The sequence below is a fragment of the Columba livia genome, chromosome 7 (assembly GCF_036013475.1).
Source record: "Columba livia isolate bColLiv1 breed racing homer chromosome 7, bColLiv1.pat.W.v2, whole genome shotgun sequence".
Taxonomy (NCBI): domain Eukaryota; kingdom Metazoa; phylum Chordata; class Aves; order Columbiformes; family Columbidae; genus Columba; species Columba livia.
The window spans coordinates 272,521-300,389 of record NC_088608.1 but is presented as its reverse complement, the minus strand read 5'-3'; the positions used below and the strand labels follow the sequence as shown (position 1 = coordinate 300,389).

General features: G+C 49.1%; 1 protein-coding gene across 3 annotated transcripts in view; it reads left to right on the top strand.

The window, feature by feature from the left end:
- TANC1 (tetratricopeptide repeat, ankyrin repeat and coiled-coil containing 1) overlaps window positions 1-27,869 on the top strand; it is a 67,654-nt gene that overhangs the window by 10,986 nt on the left and 28,799 nt on the right. Inside the window, exons 1-4 of one of the 3 annotated variants that reach the window (XM_065070089.1) lie at window positions 2,224-2,446; window positions 16,241-16,315; window positions 21,426-21,626; window positions 25,647-25,748. In XM_065070089.1, coding sequence (XP_064926161.1) covers window positions 16,255-16,315; window positions 21,426-21,626; window positions 25,647-25,748 — 364 coding nt within the window. In that variant the 5' untranslated portion in view covers window positions 2,224-2,446; window positions 16,241-16,254. Of the gene's footprint in view, window positions 1-2,223; window positions 2,447-16,240; window positions 16,316-21,425; window positions 21,627-25,646; window positions 25,749-27,869 lie in introns of those variants that run through there. The other 2 variants (XM_065070088.1, XM_065070090.1) reach the window with 2 other exon arrangements.

Genomic DNA, 27,869 nt, shown 5'->3' with positions numbered 1-27,869 from the left:
AGCATCCGCTCTTTAAAACGGTGACTGCGGACAGCCATGCTCTGTGTTGATCGGTAGTTTCGGGCACAATCATGTCATTTTGAGGTACAGCAAAGATTTTTAAAATCCGGAGGTGCTTAGTGGCTTTTTCCTTTGTTCTTGTTTTGTTTTCTGGTTTGTTATGTGTAGCTTTGTAGACAAAAGAAACAAATATGGACTTCAATGTGTTTGTTGGACACGTGCTATTCCAGTACGTCCAGCAGAGACCCGTGGTGTTGGATCACTTTGAAGTCACTTGGTTTTGATATTGCCTAGAGTTGTGTTTTGAGAGCTGCCTTCGCTTCCCAGTGTGCTCCACTGAGATTCACAAGACGTGACTTGTTTTGGTCAGGTCTAGTTTGGGAAAAGATAGTTTGTAATTTATTTATTTATTTATTTATGTTTAAATATTGAGGCTGCTAAGAGCTTGGTTGTTTGGATTGAAAAAGAACGAAAGTGGCTGCTTTGCAGGAACTAAGTTACAAATACACATCTTAGGTGTGAAAAAAAGACTCAAAGTTCTGCTGCCCCTCTGCTCTGCCCTGGGGAGACCACAGCTGGAATCTTGTGTCCAGTTGTGGCCCCTCAGTTCCAGCAGGACAGGGAACTGCTGGAGAGAGTCCAGCGCAGCCACCAAGATGCTGAAGGGAGTGGAGCATCTCCCGTGTGAGGAAAGGCTGAGGGAGCTGGGGCTCTGGAGCTGGACAAGAGGAGACTGAGGGGTGACCTCATTCATGGTTACAGATATATAAAGGGTGAGTGTCAGGAGGATGGAGCCAGGCTCTTCTGGGTGACAACCAGTGACAGGACAAGGGGCAATGGGTGCAAACTGCAACACAGGAGGTTCCACTTGACTGTGAGAAGCAACTTGTTGGGGGTGAGGGTGGCAGAGCCTGGCCCAGGCTGCCCAGGGGGTTGTGGAGTCTCCTTCTCTGCAGACATTCCAACCCCCTGGACACCTTCCTGTGTAACCTCATCTGGGTGTTCCTGCTCCATGGGGGGATTGCACTGGGTGAGCTTTCCAGGTCCCTCCAACCCCTGACATTCTGTGATTCTATGCAGGCGTATGACTGGATAGGTTTATGTAGGATTTTTTTACATATAGGATTTCTCATCTGCAATATTTGGCAAGTTGAAAGTGAAACTTAATAACTTTATGCTCCTTGCTATTGGTTTAGCCTCATGTTTCCTTCTAATAAAGTCTTTTACGATATTAAATCCCTCTACGTGGGATAACTTCCTTCCCTTGAAATTTTAAGGTGGTTGAAATAAACAGTGATTTATTTGTGAGCTATGTGAGCTGTAGCTGAAAAGCCACAATGAACAGCAGATGGTGGTTCGCCTGTCTCAGCTGCAGTGGCTCATTTGCTAAGCTTGTGGATTTTAGTGATGTTTAGTGAGTCCAGGAAGGTGAAGTCATTGGCGCTCAGCCTCACTGGCAGACCTTGGAGTCCTCTCAGGAGTGCCGTGTGAGGGACATGTGGCACTTGGCTCCTCACCCATCGTGGCACTGGGGAACGTGTCCACCCTCAGAGGGGACTCTGAGTAGCAATGGGGTGACCGAAACAAAACTGAGTTCTGGTTGAGACGATTCTGTCCAGGGTTATGATAGCAGATGAATCTTGTGTATGCTATCTGATGAGGAGGCGCTGATGATCTTCAAAGAATGTTCTGTAATAAAAACTGGTAATAATTCAACTGTCATGATGTCATTTTGCTGCCTGCCAGATGAAACTGGGTCTTGTTCTCCTCCGGAGGAGTGTACAGAGATGGCACGTGCAGCTGGAGGAGACAACCGTGAGCTCTGAAGCGTGATGAATCCCATCTGCCAGGTGGTGCTCTGGCTCAGCTGGCGGGGTGGCATCGCCACGCATGCAGTGAGCTGTCGCTGGGCTCGGGGTCGTCGTGTGGCGAAGGTGCCGCTTCGGTGCTGCAGCACGGAGAAGATCCCTGGTCAGAGGAGGTGGTGTGGCCATTTGAAAATCCTGCCCAAAATGGTTACGGGTCTGGTGTGTGGCCTATCAGTTTGGTATGTGAAGGTTTTAGTCTGTCCTGTAGTAATGTATTTTTGTAAAGTAGGTATTATTTCTGGTTATTGCTTGTCCTTAACACTAAAAATATTTGTTACAGCTTGATGGATTTCTTCCGCTTCTTCCCCCACTTAACTTTCTCGACCAGGGTGGTTCTTCAGAGTAGCCGCCGTCCAACAGGAGCAGCAGCAGCGTGCGTGAATACGGGGAGCGAAGACTGACACAGGCTGCCTGTTGAGCCTTTTTTAGGAGCGGGGGAACCCGCGACTCTTGTGAAGGATGTACTGGAAACTGCGTGGTGCCCGAATCGTGCAGAGATCCCATCCCGCCTGTGAAGTGTCGTGGTCACTTAGAGAGGACGGTGCTATCCTAACCCAACCATACAACTATGCGGTGAAGTAAGAGTTGATTACTATGAATTGGGGTGAGATTTTGGTTAGCAGGATTTGTCTTCATTTTCTGTACACTAGTAAAGCTGAAATGGCAGATTCTGATATAGTTTTCATCTAGTTTTATGCTCTGGATTTTCTGCCAACACTGTGTGCAAGGCATTGCTTCTGCCAGCTGAGAAGTGCTGAGTTTTCTTGTCCAGTGTCTTGACCCTTTCATAATCCATTTTAACGTAGGGGCTTCATCACTTTTTCTATGTTTAACGTGGGAGGATGGAGAGAGATGGGATGAAAACAGCCGTTACAACGAAGGCAAGAAAAAATACACGTACGGTTATATTGCATTGTTCTTTGGTCGCTCCTGCCTCAGTGCAAACGCGTCTGTGACAGCCAGGCTTTCCTGGGGCTTGCTGGCTGGGATGCTCATCAGGGGGTTTCCTCAGGACTTTCTTGTAAACCTCATGGCCTTATTTCATTCTAGAACGCCTCTCTAAATAGGGACCTTCCACTTAGAGGAGGGCCAGCTTCTTTTAACCTTTTATCGAGATGCAGATTGTTGCTGCAGACGATAGCAAGAGTCTTCCTCTCAGCCGCCCTTTGTGTTTCTGCTCCCACCACACCTGCCCACCTCCTGCCCAGGAGCACAAACTGATTTTGTGGCATAATCCAGGTACACTGATCCCTGTCTTGCAGAGCTGGGGGAAAGATAATTCATTCAACTGCGAAATAAGAGGCAGCGGGGTGATGGAGGCTTTGCTGCTTGATACCTAAAGCCAGCGGTTAGGTATACTGGCATACCAGTAAACCAGGGTTGGCTTCTGTGATGCCTCAAGATAAAAACTGAGGGGGAGAAACAGCCCTGTTAGCCAGTCAGCCAGTCAGGCTTGGGGAGATGAGACTAGGAAAGCACGCAGCAGCTTTTGATCCTCTGAGGAACTGGGAAGTACCTTGTAAATGCCGAGAGCTGCCGGGGTGATGTTCAGAAAGAAGCCTAAATAGAAAGGATACATTCAGTAGGGATGAAGAGCAGGGTGTTTTTTCTAGGTGGTGGTTGATTGGTTTTTTGAGGGGTTGTTTGTTTTCAGTTTTTGTAAGTCATAAGTGAAGAAAGGGCAGATTCTGTAGAAAATGGTAGAAGGCTGTGGTCTTGGCATTTTCTCTGGAGGGACTTAGCAGAGTAGGAAGAGAAGATGCAAAATAGTCTTGTCTGCACCTCCTCTGTGGTCAGATGTTTTTCTTACGAGAAGCAGGTGTGAATTTTAAGGTTTATGGCTCCTCTGTTGACAGCTGCTGCTCTTTCCTCAGTGTAGGCAGGCGGATGACTCAGCCGGTGAGTCGTCATCTGCATCACCGCTGAATCGCCAGGTTGGCTCACACGGGTGCTCAGGACCTCTGCCGTTAATACTGTGCCTGGCGAGCGTTCTGCGCAGCGCGGCAGGAGGGGAGTGTGCAGTGCGGCACAGGGGGGTGGTGCAGTGCTGCAGGGGTGTGTGCAGTGCGGTACAGGGGGGTGGTGCAGCGCTGCAGGGGTGTGTGCAGTGCGGGAGAGGTCAGTGCGGCACTGCAGGGGTGTGTGCAGTGCGGGAGAGGTTAGTGCGGCACTGCAGGGGTGTGTGCAGTGCAGCACTGCAGGGATGTGTGCAGTGCGGGAGAGGTTAGTGCGGCACTGCAGGGGTGTGTGCAGTGCAGCACTGCAGGGATGTGTGCAGTGCGGGAGAGGTTAGTGCGGCACTGCAGGGGTGTGTGCAGTGCAGCACTGCAGGGATGTGTGCAGTGCGGGAGAGGTTAGTGCGGCACTGCAGGGGTGTGTGCAGTGCAGGGGAGTTTAGTGCAGTACTGCAGGGGTGTGTGCAGTGCAGGGGAGGTTAGTGCGGTACTGCAGGGGTGTGTGCAGTGCAGGGGTGTGTGCAGCGCTGCAGGGGGGTGTGCAGTGCAGGGGAGGTTAGTGCAGCGCTGCAGGGGTGTGTGCAGTGCAGGGGAGGTTAGTGCAGCGCTGCAGGGGTGTGTGCAGTGCAGGGGAGGTTAGTGCAGTGCTGCAGGGGTGTGCAGTGCAGGAGAGGTTAGTGCAGCGCTGCAGGGGTGTGTGCAGTGCAGGGGAGGTTAGTGCAGCGCTGCAGGGGTGTGTGCAGTGCAGGGGAGGTTAGTGCAGCGCTGCAGGGGTGTGCAGTGCAGGGGAGGTTAGTGCAGCGCTGCAGGGGTGTGTACAGTGCAGGAGAGGTTAGTGCAGCGCTGCAGGGGTGTGTGCAGTGCAGGGGAGGTTAGTGCAGCGCTGCAGGGGTGTGTGCAGTGCAGGGGAGGTTAGTGCAGCGCTGCAGGGGTGTGCAGTGCAGGGGAGGTTAGTGCGGCGCTGCAGGTGTGTGCAGTGCAGGAGAGGTTAGTGCGGCGCTGCAGGTGTGTGCAGTGCAGGAGAGGTTAGTGCGGCGCTGCAGGTGTGTGCAGTGCAGGAGAGGTTAGTGCAGCGCTGCAGGGGTGTGCAGTGCAGGGGAGGTTAGTGCAGTACTGCAGGGGTGTGTGCAGTGCAGGGGAGGTTAGTGCGGTACTGCAGGGGTGTGTGCAGTGCAGGGGAGGTTAGTGCAGCGCTGCAGGGGTGTGTGCAGTGCAGGGGAGGTTAGTGCAGCGCTGCAGGGGTGTGCAGTGCAGGGGAGGTTAGTGCAGCGCTGCAGGGGTGTGCAGTGCAGGGGAGGTTAGTGCAGCGCTGCAGGGGTGTGTGCAGTGCAGGGGAGGTTAGTGCAGCGCTGCAGGGGTGTGTGCAGTGCAGGGGAGGTTAGTGCAGCGCTGCAGGGGTGTGCAGTGCAGGGGAGGTTAGTGCAGCGCTGCAGGGGTGTGTGCAGTGCAGGGGAGGTTAGTGCAGCGCTGCAGGGGTGTGCAGTGCAGGGGAGGTTAGTGCAGTACTGCAGGGGTGTGTGCAGTGCAGGGGAGGTTAGTGCAGCGCTGCAGGGGTGTGTGCAGTGCAGGGGAGGTTAGTGCAGTGCTGCAGGGGTGTGCAGTGCAGGGGAGGTTAGTGCAGTGCTGCAGGGGTGTGCAGTGCAGGGGAGGTTAGTGCAGCGCTGCAGGGGTGTGCAGTGCAGGGGAGGTTAGTGCAGCGCTGCAGGTGTGTGTGCAGTGCAGGGGAGGTTAGTGCAGCGCTGCAGGGGTGTGTGCAGTGCAGGGGAGGTTAGTGCAGCGCTGCAGGGGTGTGTGCAGTGCAGGGGAGGTTAGTGCAGCGCTGCAGGGGTGTGCAGTGCAGGGGAGGTTAGTGCGGCGCTGCAGGGGTGTGTGCAGTGCAGGGGAGGTTAGTGCAGCGCTGCAGGGGTGTGCAGTGCAGGGGAGGTTAGTGCAGCGCTGCAGGGGTGTGTGCAGTGCAGGGGAGGTTAGTGCAGCGCTGCAGGGGTGTGCAGTGCAGGGGAGGTTAGTGCAGCGCTGCAGGGGTGTGCAGTGCAGGGGAGGTTAGTGCAGCGCTGCAGGGCGGTGGGAGCAGTAACCCTGCAACAGATGAGCCCTCGTGTCTGCACTGTCTGGCACCTGAGCGAGAATGGTTGGTCAGTAGGGAGATGAGGAGACCTTCCCTTGCCCCCCGTTAGCTGTCCTTAGAGACACGGGCGGAATGATCAGCGATGGGTGAAGGAGCAGAGCGGAGAACAAGGTGGTTGCAGGATAGAGCCGGGGAGTCAGGCTTGGAACCAGACCGGTGGGAAAAAGCTCCTGCAGAAGCACATTCTAATAACTAACAGACTAATGAGACGTTTCTCACGCTTCCTCATCTTTCACCTCTTTCATTCTATTTTAATAGTGCTTCGGGGCGTAATTCCGCTGTGTGGAAGCGAGCAGTGAATTGGAGACTCGGTGTTGGTTCGTAGTCTCCTGTGGAATCGCTGCGTGGCTTTCGGGGTGCTGGATAAGGGGCTTGGGAGTATCTCATTGGTGAGATTAATAACAATTAGCTTGTTCAATGAGCAACAAATGAAACAAATGCAGTATAGCTTCTCAGTTTAATGTGTTGATCTTCCTGCATAAGAAATACCTACAAAGGGTAAAGGCCACAATTGTTTAGGGTGTTGTAGAAAAATATTTCAATAATAGCTGTTTAACTTCAGTGAATTTGTTTAGGTTTGGTTAAATACAGCCCATTGGAAACATACATGCCATTTACTTTTTGTTGTATGAAGTCAGAGACAGGCCTCGTCAGTGTGTCTGGTCTACCAGTTTTGTTCATGCGTTTTGAACAATCACATAAACATATCTCATAAGAAGTTGAACCTTAAAAAAAACAAGCAAACAAACACCATTCTCTTAGTTTCAAATGTTTTTGTTCATTGTTGAATTAGGGGTCTCTTAGAATTAGGAATATTCCCTCTTTATTATAAAATGTTAGATATAGGTGACTCAGTGGAGTAATTGTAAAGGATTTTCACTTACTGTCTTGCCTTGATTTCTGTTACATCAGTAGCCTTGCTGCTTGAAGTGTTTTTGTTGTTTCCCTCTTGTTTGGAAAATACACTTAAGCTTAAGGGATTCAAATTTGTCAGAAAAGGGAAATGTTGAAACTTTTCTATGTGTAAAGAACAAGATTCTTAATGCATTTAAAGGCAATGAAAGCAGGTGTGACTAAACCAAGTTTTCTGCAAACCTCAGGACGGAATATTGGGGTATTAACAAAATACACTTTTCAAAATGCTACTTTTGTGAAGTATGTGCTTAATAAATCCTACACTCAAAGGCAGTAAGTCCTTAAGTACTTGTGTGTGCATGGCAGAATGACTAAGGTGTCCCACCCTTTGTTTGTTTTCAAGCAGATGAGGTGTTGTTCAGGCTTTGTACAGCACGGCACGGGCGGACATGGAGCTCGCGGGCACGAGCTCCGTGGTTACAGCACGTGGGGGGTTTGTCTGAGCTGCTGTGGGGGTCTCTGAGTGACCCACTGCTGGGTAAGAGGTGTGCAACAGGGGGTCTCTGAGTGACCCACGGCTGGGTAAGGGGTGTGCAACAGGGGGTCTCTGAGTGACCCACGGCTGGGTAAGGGGTGTGGAACAGGGGGTCTCTGAGTGACCCACTGCTGGGTAAGGGGTGTGCAACAGGCATTCTGCAAACTCTCCGGAATGTGGGACAGAAGTTGGGGATGGGAACAAACGCCGTGAGCCATCTCGTTGCTGGTGCCCGTGTCTGTTGACAGTGGCTGTACACGGAAGGTGTTCTCTTACCAAGCGGGTGCTCAGTTCTAAGGGAGATGCACAGGCAGAGGGAAGATGTGGGGAGATTTTTGGTTTTGTCTCTTTGGAGGGGATTCCCTACATGGTGAAGTACTTAGCTTGTGAAAGATGAGGAGTGAAGTAAACTGGTGTGTGTGTCTGCCCTCCCAACTCTTTACGTAACCTTGCATTTTTGTTTTATGAACCCGATTTTGGAGTTGCTCATTTATAAGAAAGCTGATTGTACACATTCTTAAACCAAGGGACTTTCTGCCCCCTCCCTCCATGCCGTGGGGGTGCGATGGCGCCGTGGGGGTGCGATGGCGCCGTGGGGGTGCGATGGCGCCGTGCGGTGCAGAAGGGCAGCACCGCAGGAACAGGCTTTGGTGTGAGCCGGGCTGCGGATCCTGAGCTCCGAGGGCATCAGCAAAGGGTTAGTGAGGGACTTTATTGGCCCTTGGACAACAGGTCCATATCTGGTATCTGTGGTAAAAGTGGAAGCAATAGTTAAATGTTTTAGAAGACCTTAAAATCTTAACAAAAAACCCAGAAAACAACAACAAAAATAAAGCCACCAAAAAACACCACAAAAAACCCTCACCGACCAGAAACATGCGTTTTCAGGGCAGACTTTAAAAATTGGAACCAGGAAAATCTAAAGCTGAGTTGTTCATCAAAACGAAGCCATTTCAGTGGCTGGGAGTGCTTCTGAAATCTTAGTCAATGAATCATTGTATTTAAACTTGGTGGTGGGGAAGGAGGAAATGCAACGGGCTCAGGAAAGACAAGGCACCAGCATTACTGGAAATATCCTATTAATCGAAATGCTCTCAAAACAAAGCAAGGTCCAATATATCTTGTCTGTTTCAAGGGATGAGGAAATATAAATGCACAGTATTGCTGTTCAGTTTGATCAGTCTTCTTGAAGTGGGAAGGATGGGTATGATACCTTTTATCTGAAGCTGGAATGCTTTTGGCTAGCTGTCAGCTTTACAGTACGTGTAGGCAAGTTTGGGGTTTTTCTAAATAACACGTAGTTTATTTGTAATCAGTATTTCCAAGCAGTAGCATTAGGTTCATTTCCTAAGCAGTTCCAATACCCACCTTTGTGGAGTTTGAATGAGGATGGGAAGTGACCGAAGTGTTGGCTGTAGGATTAAGAAAACTGTATTTTTTGTACCTCTCAGCTTGTGAATGAATATTGGATTTCACTGTGTGCTTTCCTGCTGGGAGCTTTACTGGTTGGGTCTCTCCTCGAGTGTAATTTGGGTGGCTGAAAGGTGTGTTTCTTTGGAAGCGATTGTCTTTCGTTTGTGCGTATCGTTTATGGGGAGACAGAAGGAGATGGGTTTTGCTTCCAGGTAACAGCAGCTTTTGTATCCACACTGGATGTGTGAACAAGCGACCGCCTCGCGTGCCGTCTGTGTCTGTGTTGGAATAGATCTGGGAGGACCGAATGCACAGTAGGGAAGTTGCCCTCAGCTCCGAAAAGAGAAAACCTGGGATGGAATTGTCCTTGATTCCCAGTGTTTGCTCTCTTGTTGCCCCCTACCCGTATCCTAAAATAGGAATGAAATATACTGTGGAATTTCAGTTCTGTGTCAAGCTTCTCTGTTCTCATTAATTGAAAATTTATGCTTGTCATGTTTGCAAAATAAGAAGAAAGTTAAATATAATATGCAGGTTTTCAGGTGTTTTTTCTTGCCACTCTTTTCTAGCTGTGCATGTGCATCATCCTCAGCTTCTGAAGTTCTTTAACAGTTCCAGATCTTACCATTGCATAATGCAGACTTTCTAACATCGTACGTGCTTCTTGTGTGGAAAAGAAAAACAATATTTTTATTTAAAAAGCAGATCGTAATAATACGTTGGGACTTTTATTTTCTTTGATGTCTTATCTTGGGAGGCGATGTAGGGAGAGGGCGTTTGACTGTATTTAGAAAAAGTGCTTGGACTTGTTTTTCTTTCCTTTTGGAATCTGAGAATTTCCAGGTCTTGTGGCGCTGGGAGGCGTGTGCCACGTGCAGCGAGGCTGAGCCAGTGGGGATGCGCTCTCTGGTACCGCACAGCCGCTGCCGTCCCGCCGTGTGCTGGTCCGTGCCTGGGGCTCCGCAGGGCGGCAGCTGTCCTGGCTGCAGCCCCTGGCGCTGGGTGTTTAACGTGCTCTGTTTAATGCACAGCCGCTGCCGTCCCGCTGTGTCCCGGTGCCAGGCTGGGGCTCTGCAGGGCGGCAGCTGTCCTGGCTGCAGCCCCTGGCGCTGGGTGTTTGCTGTCTGTGCCAAGAGTGTGAGCCCAGCGGAGGTTTGGTGGAGAAGGGGAACGTCAACATCTTCATCAGTCACAGGGTGACTGAGGTCGGAAGGGACACGGGAGGTCCCTGTGTCCAGCCTCCCTGCTCAGGAAGGTTGTCCAGGCCTGCTTGCCCAGACCGTGTCCAGACGGCTTTTGGAAACTTCCAAGGAGGGACAACCACAAGCTGCCTGGGCACCAGTGCCGCTGCTTGGGTGTCCTCACAGTGCAAAAGCACTGCTGATTTCAGAGGGAACCGCTGGCGTTCCAGCCTGCGCTGCCGCCTCTTGTCCCTGGGGAGCGGCTCGCTGCCGGTGCGCGGCAGTTCGTGGGCAGCGTGCGGTGCGTTACCTGCTGTCAAGTCTTCACGCAGCTGTGGGTGCAGCACTTCAGGTTTTGCAGTGTACAGGGAATGCTTGTGCTAATGTTAGTGCCATAGTGTCTTGCCAAACTCTGCAGGCAAACTGTATTCTATGTAATATTTCAGAAGCCATGAGTTTGCCCATGTTGGATAAGAATTTTTGTATGTACACACACAAATATACCAAATTCTTCGGGTTTATACCTAATGAATTTTTCAGATATTATTGAATATTTTTGGTTTGTTTTTGTCTTGTAAGAGGGTACTCGTGTTGTGTATTCGCATCCACTGTAACTGATCTTCAGCACTGACGTTTCAGATCCCCGCTGCAGACAGGAGTGTGTGGCGGATCAGCTGCAGCGTTTGGTCACGCGTTAGCTGTGCAGGGAACCGCGGCTGTCTGGAGAACAGCGACACGGACCTGCACAGACTGGGGATCCCCGGCCGCCGCCGGCAGAGCGAGGAGCCTCTCGTCAGAGGGCTCTGTGCTCCTTTCTCTGGGGAGGAGTTCGGCGCTTTCACGCCGTTTGTCCTTTGCATTCCTCTTTGCACCCAGCGTTTTTCTGCTTTCTTTTAAGCTCACGTTTCTTCTGTCTTTGAGCTGCTGTGGAGGATGTCTTGTAGCGCTGCACCTATTCAGGACCCTGTAAATGTTGTGGTTTATTATTACCATATTGTTCTTAAGAAGGATCCAGTTCTGTTGCAACAGTGCCGCTGCCTTCACTTGCAGTAGGCTGCCCCACCATCAGCTCTGTGAAACCAAACTCTTCCACTATTACCCTGTGTACTTTTGGTTCTGATTGCATTACACCACTGAACTGTGTTGCTTTTGGAAAAAGGAACAAAGGTGCGGTGGTCTGTGTGGAGCAGAGCTGGATTAGACACGCTCTGGGGGCCTCGGCAAGGCTTCAGGTGTGCAGTTTCTTCCTTGTTCCTGTGATAATACCAGCTGAATTTTAATAAAGTCACTGCTGCTCTTCAAGACTTAGGAGGCTTTTAAATGCTGGCAAGTAAAATTTATCATAGAATATACCAACAATATGCAACACTGCATAATTTTGGAGGTAATATTTACGTTCCAAAGCCAGGCAGAAGTTAGGGAATACCAAATTAGGAATGTGTCTGCAGCTCTAATTAGACTTGTCATTCCTCTACATATGCATTATGTTTCAGCCTTAAATTACATGACTGAACACTGTTTTCTTCAGCAAATGCTCTACTGAACCTGTGAATGCCTGCTGGTAACATTAAAAGCTGCAGTTCCCTTGAGTACATTTACCTCAATAGCAATGTGCTGAAATGAGCTGAGAAATGTTTCATTTTGAGGAACTGTAAACATATAAACATATAAAAATAGGTTCCGAAGAGCAGAAGACCTTCAAATTGTACTATTAAGGTGAAATGTACGTATCTAGGTTTCTGGAACAAATGACCAGTGTCTGAATACGAAGCACCACGTCTCTGTGAGTTCCAAGCTCACGTGTGGACCAGTGTCCTCCAGTGTGGAGTGGCTGGGAGGAGTTGAGATGAGTCACAACAGCTGTTTTCAGACTTTTGCTTCTCCCTGAGGGTTTTGTACGGCATCCCAGCAGTGCGGTGCAGGACTGCGCCTCCGGAGACCCCGCGCAGCCTGGTCCTGCAGCAGACACCCCTCACTGCAGCACTGCGATGGCCCGTGTGGCCCTGCGGTGCAGGACTGCGCCTCCGGAGACCCCGCGCAGCCTGGTCCTGCAGCAGACACCCCTCACTGCAACACCGTGATGGCCCGTGTGGCCCTGCGGTGCAGGACTGCGCCTCCGGAGACCCCGCGCAGCCTGGTCCTGCAGCAGACGCCCCTCACTGCAGCACCGCGATGGCCCGTGTGGCCCTGTGGTGCAGGACTGCGCCTCTGGAGACCCTGCGCAGCCTGGTCCTGCAGCAGACACCCCTCACTGCAGCACCGCGATGGCCCGTGTGGCCCTGCGGTGCATGCCGCACGTGTGGGCGTTTGCTGCCGCTGCAGCCTATGTGGCATGCACAAGGAGGAAGCTGCTCTGCGAGAATACTTAATGAACTTGGGAAGTGAGTCATTCAGATGTTAGGAAAAGCACGTGCAGGGCGTTGGAGCAGTCCTGCCTCGGCATTGCGACCCGTCTTCCCGGGCCGCGCTCGGTGCGCTGGGCGGCCGCGGCTGGGTTTCTCGCAGCCGTCCTCGCCCGCGCCGGCGCACAGGGCTTGCTGAGGTCGCTAAAGGCTCTAGCACCGTTTGTGCACAAATTTGGATTGCACGGTCCAGCCTTTACATTTCTGATTTCCTAGCTTTTTGCTGCTTGTCCTCAACAATTTGGCATCATTTATATTTGTTTAAGCCTTCTTGTTTTATCTGCAAATTTTAATCTTTTGGTGTAATAAGTAATATTTTAAAACACTTTTTTCCATACTAGTAAGACAAATATTTTATAGGGCTTTTGTAGAGGAAAGTTAGCTGCCTGTAACATTAGGGAATATGTGTAATGACTCAAATAATGCTTTTATACAGAATTTTCAATGTGAAGTTACTCTCACTTGGTGTCTATTTCAAGCTATGGAAGATGTTCTTAGTCTCTTGATTTGTTAGTGCTATTGGAAGATGAATTGGATTTCCAAAAATATAAAGTGGTCACATGACTCTTCCTAAAAAAACCCCAGACTCTATTTAATCAAAAAATGGTATTATTTCACATGGCCTACATTTCTGTAGGAGATACCGGTTGTTAAAAAAAGCAAAACCGCTTACATCTTCATGGTTGGAACCCTTTTCTCTTCAGTGTTTTTCCTTTCTCCCTGCGTCTCGTAGCTGGCCGGTGCAGCCGCAGCGCTCGGGCGGGCGCTGCTGACGGTGTGCTGCGGGGGCTGAGCCCGGGCCCGCCGGGCCCCGCTCTGTGCCGCCGGGCCGAGCCCTCCCCACGATCGCGCCGTTAAACAGACTGTGATAGAGCTGGAAAAAAATAAGCTTTAAAGTTTACAAACTTCTTTTCATGCCTGAAGAAGGAGCTGGTGAGGTTTATGGTTTGTCTGTGGGTTTTGTGTTGTTCTTGTCCCCGTCACAGACTCCTGTGTCACACGCGTGGAACCTGTTCGCTCCGACACATCTCGCTCCAGCCGCGACCGCTGGTGTTCTGCTCTTGCAGATGGCTGTTCGGAGAGGAATATTCCACTCCTGTATGGGCCAGCAGTTCTCCTGTCGTTCATGTCCATACTATAGTACTAGGAAGCTTTTTCTCAGTGTCTAAGCTAAATTTTGGCTGCTGCAAAGCAGGCCCGTGTTCCTTGGTCTGTCGAGAGCTGATCTATAGGATAGATTGTTCCCTTCTGTGTAACAGTCTTAAAATACACACCGGGCTAACGTAGTTAGGCCTCTCCTCAAGCCTGCTTTTAAAAATCAGCCCCGTTTCCAGTCTCTCGGGTTGCAGTGTCTGGCCTGCCGGCCGCTGGCCGTGTCTTCTCCGTCCCCTCCGCCCGCTCCCGCCCTGGATTCTGGTGTCCCCAAAGGCACGAGGGCTCCTCCGGGGCCTCCTTAGTGGCAGATAGACTGGATTTATGACTTTCTTTGTTTTAAAGGCAGCGTTGGGCTTCATATGACTTAATGATGTAGTTGGTTGTATCAGTGTGTGGGCTGTTTGCAGCTGAGCGTGTCCGAGTCTCTCAGAAAAGCTTTTTTCCCTTTTTGTGGCAGTGTGCTGAGGACAGGACTTGTCCTTTCTCCTGGTCACTGCTCTTGTGGAAGCTGTTGTCTGAGGGCGAGCTGCCGCTTTCTCCCTTTCAAAGCCAGCAGGCGTGAACGCTGGGAGGGGGGAAGCTTGGGGAACACACGCGATGCAGTGGAGATCCAGGACTTCTCTCTGATCCCGCGGGAATCAGCCCTGGGGGAACATGCAGTAAGTGGGATTTCAAAGGAAGTAACCAGGGCTGCCGCTAAATTCTGGCTCAGGTGTTTCCTTCTAAACTTCTTTTTCTACTTGTCAGAGCCGTTTGTGAATCTCAGAACATTCTTTGCTGGATTGTCTCTATCCAGGTCATCCAGACAAGTGAGGAAGGGGAAGTGTCTCCTCATGTGGCGTTTAGTTTTTCCTTCTCATGTTCATGTGATTGAATTTTAGGAGATATTTTCTTATTTTCAAAAGATAGCTTGTTCATGGGGGTGTTGTTAACCGTGTTCTTTCAGTCCAGCGTTTTATGCATTGCTGGTCAGATGTGCTGAGAACTGGCCCATTCCCTTTGCCTACAGAACACGATTGGTCTTGAGCCACTGATTTCACAAGCACATAGAGCTTACGCTTAAAAAAAACAACACTTTCCTCTTCCCAGTTGCCATTCGGCATTGTATTGCAGTACAGTGATGCTTATTTTCAGAAATCTATGTGTATTCCGTAAATGATCATAATTTGCTTCCTTGTCGTTTGTTTGATTTTCCACGTAGGTGGCCCAATTTAGGGGGTGTATTTTGTGGTCTTTTTCAGTCTTTTTTCAATGCTGAGCTGGAAGGGGCTGCTTAATGTCCATTCTGTGTGAAACACCTGAAGATACCACGGAACTTGTGCTCCCGCAGCTGGCAGAGGGGCAGGGTTTGCTGAGTGTGCTTTTCCTCTGGTGACGCTCAGTGGATTCCTCCCCGAGCTGCGGAGCCCGGAGAGGGTGCAGTGCTGCCGGCTTACCCCGTGCTGCGGGGAGCTCGGGGTGTAACCGTCAGTACAGCGTGCTGGACACGTGCGGGGAGCTCGGGGTGTAACCGTCAGTACAGCGTGCTGGACACGTGCGGGGTGCTCGGGGTGTAACTGGTCAGTACAACACATTAGGGGTGTGTGGGATGCTCAGGTTGTAACTGGTCAGTACAATACGTTGGGGATGCGTGTTGCAGTGTTTCAGGGCATTATCTGTCTCTGGGTGCGGGTGTTGTGGTGGTTTGGGGCATTGTCCGGCTCTGGGTGCGGGTGTTGTGGTAGTTCGGGGCATTGTCTGGCTCTGGGTGTTGCAGCGGTTCAGTGGTTCGGGGCATTGTCCAGCTCTGGGTGCGGGTGTTGTGGTGGTTTGGGGCATTGTCTGGCTCTGGGTGTGGGTGTTGTGGTGGTTCAGTGCATTGTCTGGCTCTGGGTGCGGGTGTTGTGGTGGTTCGGGGCATTGTCTGGCTCCGGGTGTTGCGGCAGTTCAGTGGTTTGGGGCATTGTCCGGCTCTGGGTGCAGGTGTTGTGGTAGTTCGGGGCATTGTCTGGCTCTGGGTGCGGGTGTTGTGGTGGTTTGGGGCATTGTCTGGCTCTGGGTGCGGGTGTTGTGGTGGTTCGGGGCATTGTCTGGCTCTGGGTGCGGGTGTTGTGGTGGTTTGGGGCATTGTCTGGCTCTGGGTGTGGGTGTTGTGGTGGTTCAGTGCATTGTCTGGCTCTGGGTGCGGGTGTTGTGGTGGTTTGGGGCATTGTCTGGCTCTGGGTGTGGGTGTTGTGGTGGTTCAGTGCATTGTCTGGCTCTGGGTGCGGGTGTTGTGGTGGTTCGGGGCATTGTCTGGCTCCGGGTGTTGCGGCGGTTCGGTGGTTCGGGGCATTGTCCGGCTCCGTGTGGGTCAGCGCAGGTTGTGCGCGGGAGCAGCGGCCGTGCTGGCTCCGTGTCCCTTGTCAGCGCGGGGCCGATGGACTGCAGGCAGCAGTTAGACCTTTACTGGGTTTGATTTTCACCAGAGTGTCTCAGTGACTTACTCGGGTTTAGCCTTATAACCTTAATTATATGTGGAATGTGGAGAATGCTGCATTATTTTTCTGTATAAGAAGACAGTGAACTCTAATTGCTTATCAAGTATTAAAACATTCCTTGTGCATCAGGACTTTGCTTAACCGAGCTATGTTGTAAAAAATGGATGTCACTACCCAAAGGTTTCTTCTGATTACCTCACTGTTTTATTTGTGTTGATCTTGTCTTTATCTTGTTCAGTTTTGTGAGAACGGACATTATTAATGCTATTTTTGCTTCTCTGTTATCCTTTAGGAGCGACACTTAAAATGTTAAAGGCAGTTTTAAAAAAGAGCCGAGAGGGTGGAAAAGGGAACAAGAAAGACTCAGGTAAGACTGCTAATGAAATGTTGTATAACGTGGGTGGGTTGTGCGTTATAAATGGGGCAGTTAAGTACGTTCTGTTGCAGCAGCGATAAAAATTGTTCAACATAAACATAGTGAGCAGTTTTTAAGTTGGTTATCAAACTTCTGTCAGAGATTCCTGTGGCGAGGCTTTTGTTGGGACATTTTTCTTTAAAATACTAGACAGAAATTGGTTTGAGCCCAAACGGAAAATCAGGCTGTTTGGAGTGGAGCGTTGACCAGGCTTTGATTAAAATCTGACGCTTGAAAAGCCTCTTCCTGTAGGTTGGAAGACACGTTTTTTTATGTTAGGATCTCATTACATCAGCTACTCATTCTTAACTGGTTAAAAATGCTTCGGAGGTAGATTTGTGTTAGTATTTCCTGTTGGGTTTCTATGCTGCCAGCTGCTTTGCAGTGTATAATTATGTTTGTTTCTTTAAGTGCCCCAAAGCCCATGACTTGCTGCATCCTGGGAATCTGCCTTTTGTGTTTTACTTACTAAGTGAAAGACCATTCAGTATAAAATACTTGTGTTTCAACTGAAAGAGAAAATGAAGTCCCGTGTATGCAGCTTGCGGAACACGCTGGCTCGTCGGGGTGCGGTTTGGCGCCGGAGCACACTGGTGCTCCCGAGCCGGTGCCGGCCGGGCTCAGCAGTCGCGGCATCGTTGTGCTGCCCCAGCCCCAACCTCAATGTCACCTTTCTTGTGTTGTATGTCATTAAACATTTCTGTCTGAGGAATGTGCTTGTAAGCAAGCTGAGAGCATCGAGAGCTTCAGGTACCTGTCTGGCAAAGTCAGAGGCTAGAAATCATTAAACAAAGTGATTTTGCCTTTTAAAACTAAATATGCAAATTTAGTTCGCTTTTTCTGGCCAAAATCTCAAAGATCTGATGATATAATTTGAAGTGTGAAGGGGCTTTCTGGTGCATGAAGTGCACACCCACTGGCTGGATCACTGGACTTCTACCGGAGGACTCCAGCATCGACTTTTTGTTGTTACTCTAAAAATATCTCGCAACAGCAGCAGCATTGTTTCATGCTTAAAATATGGAGCTGGTTTTGATTATTCTGTGTTGCTTTGCCCAGTTTCTGCGGCTGTTGACAGTTACTTAAGAGTTTAAACTCCTCTTTTTGCTGAGCAGCAAGTATTTAATGTGGTGAGTGTGTTTTCCCAGGAGCTAATTCCAGTGAGACATCCCGTGCACACATAAACAGAAAAAGAAAAAAGATCCTGCCCTTGAAACACATAAATAGAAGTTACTTCAGTGCTCCTAATAAACCCTATTTATCACTGTTTTCTTTAAAAAGTGGTTGTTTTCTTAAGTAAGCACTGCAAGAGAACATTAGTATTTTGTGTACTGAAAAAGCATCCAGAGCTCAGAACTAAATGCCAGAAAGTGAGAAAGCAATGTCAAGTACAGGCGTAGCTGGCAGAGATTGTCCGTCTGGACCCTTCGTCCTGATTTTCCGTGCTTGCTCCTCGCCCGGTGCCTCCGTGCTCCCTCGCTCAGGCTCTCAGGAGCTTTCTCCCCGGGCCAGGCGACTTTCTCCCTTTTTCTGGTCTCCGCAGAGTCTCAAGGAGCGAGAGGGTTGAACGCTGGTGCTCCCGATGAGCCCGTTTGCGGCGGAATGCCCACCCTCCCTGCGGGGCTGAAGGTTCCCTGACGGACGGGGCTCGCCGGTCCTGTCCCCTGTCACGCGCGGGGCCGTGTGCAGGGACACGCACACTCGGCGTTCCCGCTCGGAAACACACGCAGCTTTCGAAGGACGGTCATCAACTAAAACAAAGGACCTTGTGCGCAGTCTCTGAGCTGTGCTGCCGAGTCCCGCCTGGCGATTCTGTGGAAAAGTAGGACGGGAATGGAATGCAGAAGAAAACGGGGTTTTAAAGTATCACCCCCCTGGTTTTGGTAATCCTGAAAGAGTTTCTTATGACTTAGATACAGTGATGCCTCCTTCTGGGAACCGCAGTCCAGCTGCATGGCTTTCCTCAGGCCACACAACTCACTGCCTTTTGCCCATTCACAATTTCCTTCTGAACTCGTTTGTAGTATCTCATCCCTTCTTACCGTTTGTTAAGATGAAACACATTCAGCAATAGCATCCTGCAGTGGTAACACCACTTCTTTGGATTTTGGTTTTTGTTTTTTTTTCCTTAAATCATCTTATGCAGAAGCACAGAATTTAAGATTTCTTCTGCTATAGCGCAGTTCTACATCAGTTCTATTTTTCAAGTGGTTTGAGGATCTCAGCAGTGCACGTTGAGAGCCAGGGAATGCCGTTCCGGGGTCGCGGCCGTTGCGCGGTCGCAGTCTGCGTCATCGCGGCCGTTGCGCGGTCATGGTCTGCGTCGGGGCCGTTGCGTTGTTGCAGCCGTTGCATGGTCACGGTCTGCGTCGTGGCCGTTCCGGGGTCGGGGCCGTTGCGCGGTCGCGGTCTGCGTCGTCGCGGCCGTTGCGTGGTCGCCGGTCTGCGTCGTGGCCGTTCCGGGGTCGCAGCCGTTGCGCGGTCGCGGTCTGTGCCGGGGCTGTTCAGCTTCCGCTGAAGGAACAGGGCTGCAACCTCCAAAGCAGTCTGAATTCCAGCATCTGCACCAAACTCCACTTGGTGCATTTTGGTAGTTAGTATTCTTCTGTTTTTTAAGCGACTTGTATTGAGTGAAGTGTTAGATGTGGTTTATTGTGTTTAATACTGAAATATACGCTGTAAAGGTTTTCATTTTAGTTATCCTTGCTAAACAGAAGGATTAGTTTAATCTTAACGTTCAAGTTCTCTTTTAGGATATCTGGCTCCACAAAATCATTACTTTAGGCAGCCATCCTTGTATCTTTTTGTATTTAAAGGGAACAAAAAAAGTAGTTTGTTAATCGGATGATGCCTTTCAGTTTCATCCCTAGGTGCAACTAAACTGGGATTTGATTTCCGTTCTCAAAGCTTTTTGTGTGTGGTTTTTAAAGCTATTAAGTTGCTTCCATGGTTACTTTGACCGCTGAATAAGAACTCTGGTGCTGACTGCTGCTTATGAAACTTTGCTGCCCAGAGGGTGCTTGGCACTGGAAAACACAGCGCGGAGGTTTTAAAACTAAGAAGGTGATTTCACAGGACCTTTCCTTGTGTTTTAGTTTGACTGTATTAAAAAAGCTTGTGAGATGTCACCTTCCTCCTACTCCAAAACTGATGTTTGTCTGTTTTACATTGGGATAGGGACCAAGAAATGTCATGCAAGTTTAAATAATTGTTCTGGTAGCTACAATATTTGAAAGTACTAACCTTTAAGTTAGAAACAGTTTTGTTTTTTGTGTGCATCAGTGTGTGGCATCCGATGGCACGTGGGCATTGTAACCAGTCGTGTTTTGGCAGCTGTTACCCAGGCGTTCTTCAAGGATTGCTTCCCTAACGGCAGGTGTGTGGAAGCACCATGTATTGCTCTGTGGATCCCACAAGCTGCTGAGGTTGGGTCTGTCTTGTCATGTATGTAGATCCAAATATCTTACGGGAATTTTGCTGTAAGGTGGATGAAATGTGTACGTTTGGTCAACAGCCCGGTTAATACAAAATAGCAAATGCAGGATTAGGTTAAATTAAATATACAGGCTGGGTTCAGAGACCCAGGACAGCGTGCTATGGGCGTGTGAAATGGAGCTTACCACCCCACACTGTGCCCGTGGCTGGGACAGTGTCGGGAGGGCTGCGGGGTGTGTTCTGGTGGGTCCCCCTGTTCCTGGGGTGTTGTTGGGGTGTCACCTTTATCTAACAGTCTTGTAGCGAGGTCCCGGAGGAGGAACTGTGCGGTTTCTGCTTTCTTGCAATGACCCGTGTCTATGGGCTGGCCTGCTGTTCCATTGTGTGCTAACCATTTTTCCTTTCTAAGATGCTTTTTCCTGCTTCACTAGAATAGTTGGCTGTTTAACGTGTTCCGACATGACCGAGGACCTGGTGTCCTCGTAGGTGATGCCAGCACGGTTGGGCCTCCTCAGGGTGTGATGTGTTTGCCCTAAAGAGCTCTTGTGTCTGAACACCATGCGTACGTGAGTAACAATAGGCAAAAGCTTGTTGTAAGATGAGCAAAACAGGCGATTGAAAAGAAATCGGAGCACTAGTGTAAGAGAAATTCTAAGATACAGTGGCATGTATGTATAGATTCTAAAATACCTTTCAAGTTACTCTCATGATGAAATAATGTGAATTTACTGATTAGAGTCGTGCCAGTGGTGTGTTCAGCTCTGTTCCCTGGTGGAACATTGCATGTACAAAGTACAAGAATAAGTTAGAATTAAGTCAGTGATCAGAAGTCTGCTAAGAAGACCGTGAATTAGATGGTGATTGCTCGTGTCGCAGTGTCATCTGACGAGGACACCCTGGCAGCTGTTTCTGCCGTCTTCGAGTCTTTACTGGGAGCAATGCATTTTTTGGTTGTTTTGAAAAGATATTTGTGATTTAGCTGAAGGTGCTTTTCCTTCAGCAGCAGGAGACATCTCCATTTTGAGTGCATTTCCCCGTTTTTATACGCCACTTAGTATGTTGTGAACCAATAGCTTGTTTTTCCCTTAGACAAAACCACTGCTGCTGTCAAACAGCACATAACTGGACGGACTCCAAACAGAAAACGGGAGCTCAGACTGTCCATCTATGGGTGTGCTTTTCAGTGACACGCCTTGTAATTGAGTGGAAGGGGTAACCCAACTAGATTTCTCCTTTAACTAGTTCAGCAAACAACATTTGCTGATGATTTTGATTTTCAGGACATCACAGTGATTGTAAAATACCTTTTCAGCTGTAAAAATACTTTTATCTTCATAGGAAACTTTATTTGCAGCTCTAAGGGTGACATCTGAAAAGTACTTTGTTGAAAGTGAGGCTTTTCTTCCCCCTTGCTGTCTCTATTACAGTAAAATCCAATCTCGCTTTCTCGTCTGTTTAGGTTTTCCTGGTGGTTGTCTGTGTTCTGCCCCGCAGGCTGCGCGGTGGCACCGGTCATGCTGAATGGTTGCTGGCAAATAGGTTTTCCTCTGTTAAACACCTGTATTTCAGTGCGGGTCTATGATCTCATTTCGGTGTCTGACGGATGACCGCGCTTTGTTTCCTGCAGGGGAGTGCTGCCCGGAGAGCGCCACGCAGGTCGCTGCGCCGTCGGTGCCCAGCGCGGAGGTCCCGGGGGGCACGCGGCCGGGCCCCGAGGACGCGCGCAGGGCGGCCCTGGCCAGGGGGGTGTCCATGTCCCTGCCGTCCTCGCCGCTGCTGCCGCGCCAGCCCGGGCTGCTGCACGCCAGGGCCTGCGCCAAGTCGCCAGGTGAGTCCCGCCGGGGCAACGCGCGTCTTCGCAGCACTGAACAGCTCCGGGTGCGCTTCACGTGGAGGTAACACGGTTAAACCCTATTAATCCTTTGCAATAAGAAAAAGAGCAGTGAATGCTTTTTGCATGTTCCCAGGGGAAGAGGCAGTTGGTAAATAGATTAATCCATATGGCAAATAATTATTGTAAATAGTATCACAATTGAAGATTGTGATTGTAGATTGAAGTGTCTGAATACATTTAAAACTGGTTCTTTATGATTAGTGTATCAGTTAAGTAGAAGGCAGCCGCAGAGACCCCTGTTTGCACATATCTTAGTGACTGTAAGAGTGGATGTTGTTTGTGGCTTTTATGCTTCATTTATTTTACTCATATCTACATACCTAAATGTATTAATAGATAAGTTGTTGCTGAAGTTGTGACAAGAAGCTCATTCGTTTTCAACAGTTGTGCCCTTACTAATGACCGCTCACTTACGAGCGAGCCTTGCTAAATAAGGTGCTGCGTCTGGTTCCCTCTTTATCAGCATTCTGGACATATAGATCATTCCAACACGCCAGCGTCACTTGGGTTCGTTCAGGTCAGAGCGTGTGTGTCCAGTGAAATTGTCCACGTTCCTGGTACTTGAGATACTCGACGGTTTTGAGGTTCTTTGTTGTAAAGTTTATAAGGTCCAGGAAGAAAGTGTCAAAAGTCAGGTTTTGTCAGCACCGGGAAATGTCTTGGTTAATGACCCATTTTACAGAAAACTAAAGAAAGAACATTGCTCAAAGAATTGCCACAGCACAGTACATAGAATTTGTAAAAAGCATGGTTGGTTTAAGTTGCCCAGCAATATCTACTTTCTCCTTTTGAAATTTAAAAATAGTAGTCTCGGTTCATGTTTAAATAATTTGGGGTTGGTTTTGACAGTTCACATAAAGATTTTGAGCCACAGAATGTTATTTTGTTGTTTTATCTCTTACTGTGAGTGGCTTGTGTGCCAAACAGCTCTAGAAGATAGAGAAGTCCTTGTAGGGAAGAAGGAAATGGGATTTTTGCCGAAGAGCGGAGTGAAGGACGGCTCTGACTCTGGTGACAGCAGCGGTACAGATCTACGGTAGCGCGGGAAGAGCAGAGCAGGGCTGGCGGTGAGCGACCGGGTGGAAGGGCTCTCAGAGGAACTGTTTCAATGGATTGCGCTGGCGTTCTTCTGCCTGGGAGAAACACAACTGGTGGGAAAAGGAGACAGTACAATTAGTATTTCATGCAACGTTGGGTTGACTTGCAGATAGTGCAGGCACTGACAGAAAGGCCAGGGCAAGTTCTTGGAAGGAAAACGCATCCAGAACTGTGGAACAGAAGGTGAGCAGCCGGGAGACGAGACCCACCGAGCACAGGTCAGAGCAGGGGGCCAGGGAAGAGCGGCTTCCCTAACGGCGATTCTGCTCCACTGTTTGCTCCTGGTAAGATACTGTTCCGGATGAACCTTTTTCAGACCCAGTTCAGCCGTCTTATGCTTTTGGAGAAGAGCTGCTGTTGTGCAGATACAGGTCACGTTTCAGTGGGTCCCTTTTCATCCACGTGTCCTACTCCACATTAGTGCGTGAAAATAAACTCACCATGACTTTTCCTAGTTACTGCAATGTCATGTATTGCAGTTGCAAGAACTCTAAGTCACTTTCCCATTATTTTGTGAGGAAGAAAATTCAATAGAGGATCTCCTCCACAGTGTTAAAAATACATGCTGAAGATATTTCCATTCTGATCTGTTTTACAGGGCTGCTACGTGTTGTTCTGGTTCTTTCAGAATGGTTGTGTTTTGTCGTTCAGCTTTGGTACATCTAATTGTACCTCTGCTTACAAATGACACATTTGGCTTATTGTCTCCTTAAAGAATGTGACTTTGTTTCAAAGGAAGGTATTTTTAGCTGCTTTCACCAAGGCCAATGCCCCTTGTTTTTGTTCCGGAACAGCACTGAAAGAGCACCCTCTGGTGATACTTGGGAACTAAGCTTTGAGTTTAGAAAATGGGATGAGCTCGTAGTTTCCAGACAGGGAGGTGAACAAACGTTCATATATGACGTCCATTAGCTGAGCAGCGGGGTTCGTGGCTGTCTCGCCAGATGCTGGTGTGCTGCTGCCATTGCCGTGGGGGAGCCGCGGAGTTTAGAACGCCCGTGAACCTCGGGTGCTGAGCAGCACTGCGTGCTCCGTGCTGCACCTTTTGCCGGGCTGGTCAGAGGTGAAAACGTGCACTTTTAGGAGTTCCCAAAATGGAATATTGTTGCCATTTTGTGGTTGCACTTTCTTCTTTCCCTTCTCTTCCCATCTAGCACTTGAGAGAGCCAGTAGAACACAGTGTGAGCTGAGTCCCAGCATTTTGGCTTGTGCCATTTGAATTGGACAGATTTCAGCCTTGAGGTTTTGTTTGTTTGTTTGAAGAATGGAGTGACAGTGTAACCCGAAGTTTAGGATTCTGTGGAGCAGCACAAGAAATGCTCTTCACGAAAGGTGCTGAGTTCTGCATGCTTGCTTTTGAGGCTCTGATCTTGTTATTGTTAATAAAATCGTAACAGTAATACACAAACGTGCAAGGTGCAGAAGTGGAATGCTGCCAGTAGCGTGGTTTCCTCTAGTACTTTGTCGCTGTACGTGCTTAAAAGTCATTTGACTGAAGCACATTGGGCATACTTTGAAGTGAGGAAACTTTCTTCCTGCTCTTAGGATGATGAGAGAGGGAACCCGAGACTGCAGCTCGGTAACATGGCAAGAGGTGGTACTGAAACAGGAAAGGAAGATCCCTGTGGATTGTCAAAGCTGGGGAATCCGCAGAAATAACTCTGGGTTTGTATTTTGTTAGCCCAGCCATTGACTCTGTTTCTGGGGAGTTCCAGGCAATATTTAGGTTGTTCTGCATGAAACATTGGAATCACCCACCACACCTCAAGCTCACTAAAACTTTGCAAGTTTCAAGTGGTTTGTTGCGCTCATTACAAGGAATTGGGTTTGTCTTAATGGAAATTTAGGACAAGAGTTTATTTTCAGTACCACTGCTGATGATGTTTGCATTCCCCATGCCATTTGAATATCTTAGCTTTAGAGGCTATAACTTTGCGAGCTGCCCTCTTCATGCTTCTCCACAGCTGCTTGTGTTGCAAGTGCCTTTGTTTTGCTGGCTGTCTCTCAGGATGTGGCTGGTACCCGGTGCAGCTCCAGCCGCGTGGCCGCGCTCTGCGTGCACCGTGTACGTACCTTTTCTGGTAGTTAACGTTTCCTCTGGTTGCCACTAAAACGTGTTTAGCAAAGAACAGGATCATAAAAAGCCTGAAACCAAAGCATGAATATAAAAGCGAAAGAGTGAATTGGTTGAATTTTAGAAAAGTATGCGTGTGCATGTGTGAACATACAATTCTTCTTAATACTGAAGTCGATATGTTTGAACCTCGTATGTACGTGAACTGGGAATGCTGCTGTTTAATGAAACCAGAAACCATTAGTAGCTACTAATGCTTCAGTTTGTTGAGCTCATCTTCACCATCCCGTGTGATCAGGCCCGTGTCGTGTTTGGAAAAGTGCGCTGTAATGTGAAGCGTCACGGGTGTGAATTATTCAGCGTGTTGATGCTGCGGGCTGTCTGCCCGTAGTCTCTTTCTCCTGGCTTCAGAGATCCGGTAACAACATTGTCTTCCCGTTATGATGGAAGATAAAAGCTCTGAACCAAGGAGGCCCAGGAAGGTTGTCTGAGTTGAGCACGGAACACGTCACTCGCTGCATGTATCGGGAGCCCTTTCGGGTTCGTCACAGCAAGCAGATGGGTTTGTTTTCCAGCAGGCTCTGCGTTCCGAGGAGCCCAGGGAGAGTACTTGTTTCTCACAAGAGGGAAGTGCAGCAGCTTGCTGGTCTTTCCAGTAGCAGCTGTGTATGTAAGAAATAGTTCCTCTGCTTGCTTTGTGTCGCAGAGGATAGACACTGTAAATGTGAAACCTGCGGTGCATCTGGAAAGAATTAGATACACTCGGCTCGTTGCCGTTGCAGGTCCGGCCAGGAAGCCCAAGTATGTGGAGAGCCCCCGGGTGCCAGGGGAGGCAGCGCTGCCGCCCAGAAAAGGAGCGGAGCACGGAGAGCCCGGCCAGAGCGGTAAGAACCTGCGCCGGGACGCGCTGTGTGTGCAGCAGCGGGTCATTGCGGACACTGGTACAGAGGAGCCTGCACAGTAAGACAGTAACTCTTTATTTGTGAGAATGTTCGCAGATTTAAGGTGCCCGTGGTGAGGAGACGCGTCCCTTCACCTGTGGGCGATCTGTCCGTTCTGGGGCTGCAGCAGGGCGGTGGCCACGTGTACCAATGTCCATGTGCACCAACGGCCTGCTGGACTTCCTCTGGACTTGTTTTTGGTGTAAATGGGTTCCGAGTTGGTAGCTCTGCACTGGGTGCAGGGCTTCGTTTCAGAAACATAAGACTTGCTAAATAAGAAGGCAGTAACTCCTGTGTTGGCGAAGCTGGGAAAAGCTGCTTTTCTGTGGTTAACTGGTATTCTTGGAAAATACAGCATTTGTTAAATTTGACTAGTGTGTGACAGTGTGGCTTTGACAGTGAATGTCACGACCAAAGTAAAATGACCCTTACGTTGCTGTGTGCCTCCGTGCGCTGTAACATGGATTTCATGTGCCTTCTGTTTTTAGATGAATTTTCAGTTTACCCGACCTCATTGAAGTAACTGCACGTAACTGATGAGGTTCTACCTGAACAACTTTTTGTTTCCTTTTGCTTAAATTTTAAAGGAAACTACAGTTTTAAAAGCAAATATCTTCTTTTTTTAAGAAGTGGGGTTTTTATACTTAGTGGAAACAGAGGTCATTGTAATGGTTTTCAGGGTTGTGTTCTGTGTGCCCTGTTCAGTGTGTCGTGGTTCCCCGGTCCCTCTCGTTTCTCTGTCTGCTGAAGGTCAAATTCAAACCGCGGTGTCGAGGGGCTGAGCGGCAGCTGCTGGGCTGAACGCCTTCGCTCTGGGCTCTGTCTCTGCTGCCCGGCTGAGTGCGGGACTGTGCCCAGCGTTTGCTCACTCATGTTGAACACGAGCATTTAAACATAATAATAATCGGGTTTTGTGACTTGGATAGAATGAAGATGTTGATTTCACAAACTCTGTCATTTCCGGGATTGTAACTTGAAAGACTAATTTAATCCTCAAAATGATGATTTTACAAAGAAAATACATTTTCTAGACCAGTATTCTGAACCCTGTCAGCTTGCAAAATATTCTCAGATGCAAAAGTTTTTACTATCTGCTTTTAAAAAGACACCGTTTCATAGGCTTCCTCCTTTTGGGATTAAGTGAGAATCAGGTAATTCGATCTTCCAGCATAAAACCCAAATCTGTCCACAAAACTAAGAAATATGTGTGTGTTCAAGTAGGTATTGAGCTTGAGTGGAAAGAAGGATTGTTGACCAGTGAATTACTGATGCTCGCAAACCGCGGGGTTTATGCCACTCATAAAACAAAACATCGCTGAAGTAGTGCTTGTGGTCCAGATATTCAGTTAAAATCATTGGCAGATGTTTTTCTGTCAGTCTTGGGGAAAATGTGCTATTTATTGCAAATCACAGGGCATGTCAGCTGTGTGTGTGGTTAGAGACCGCGGGTTCTGGGGAAGAATGGATATAAATACCTATAAATACATGTAAATACTGTCCTGCGCTCTCTGGCTTGGCGGAGCCCTGAAGGAAAGACCAGAGCAGAGGCTGCCCCGTTCTGCACAGCGGGCTCTTCCTCAGAGCCCTTGGGTGATGCTCCTGAATGAGTGACCATTATACCCGGGGACGGGACAGCCCGACATGCTGTTCCTTTTTGAGTGGACAAAAGAACCCATACCGTATAAGCGCTGGTGCCGGCGGGTGATGCGCAGCTGTTGGCACGGAGGCGGGCCGCGGGCCGCCGGTGCTGCGCGGTGGGACGGTGCCGGCGGCAGGGGCTGGCCCTGCGCAGGTCCGCGGGCGGCTGGCTGAGTCGAGGGCTGCCTCCTTTGGGGCCTGGGCACCAGGAGACATTTGAAAATGCTCTGCTGATAAAATCACATGTTTTTGCAACCAGAAAAGATGGGACATTTAGAACTGGTGTCACATCCTTTGCATACGAAGCACAACAAAAACGTATGGTGTTACTTGTGGTGTTGAATGTGAGATTACAAAACATCTGTATTATTAACCTCTACCTTCCACGTTTTTAGCACTATAGAAAACGTTACAGAAATTACTGGA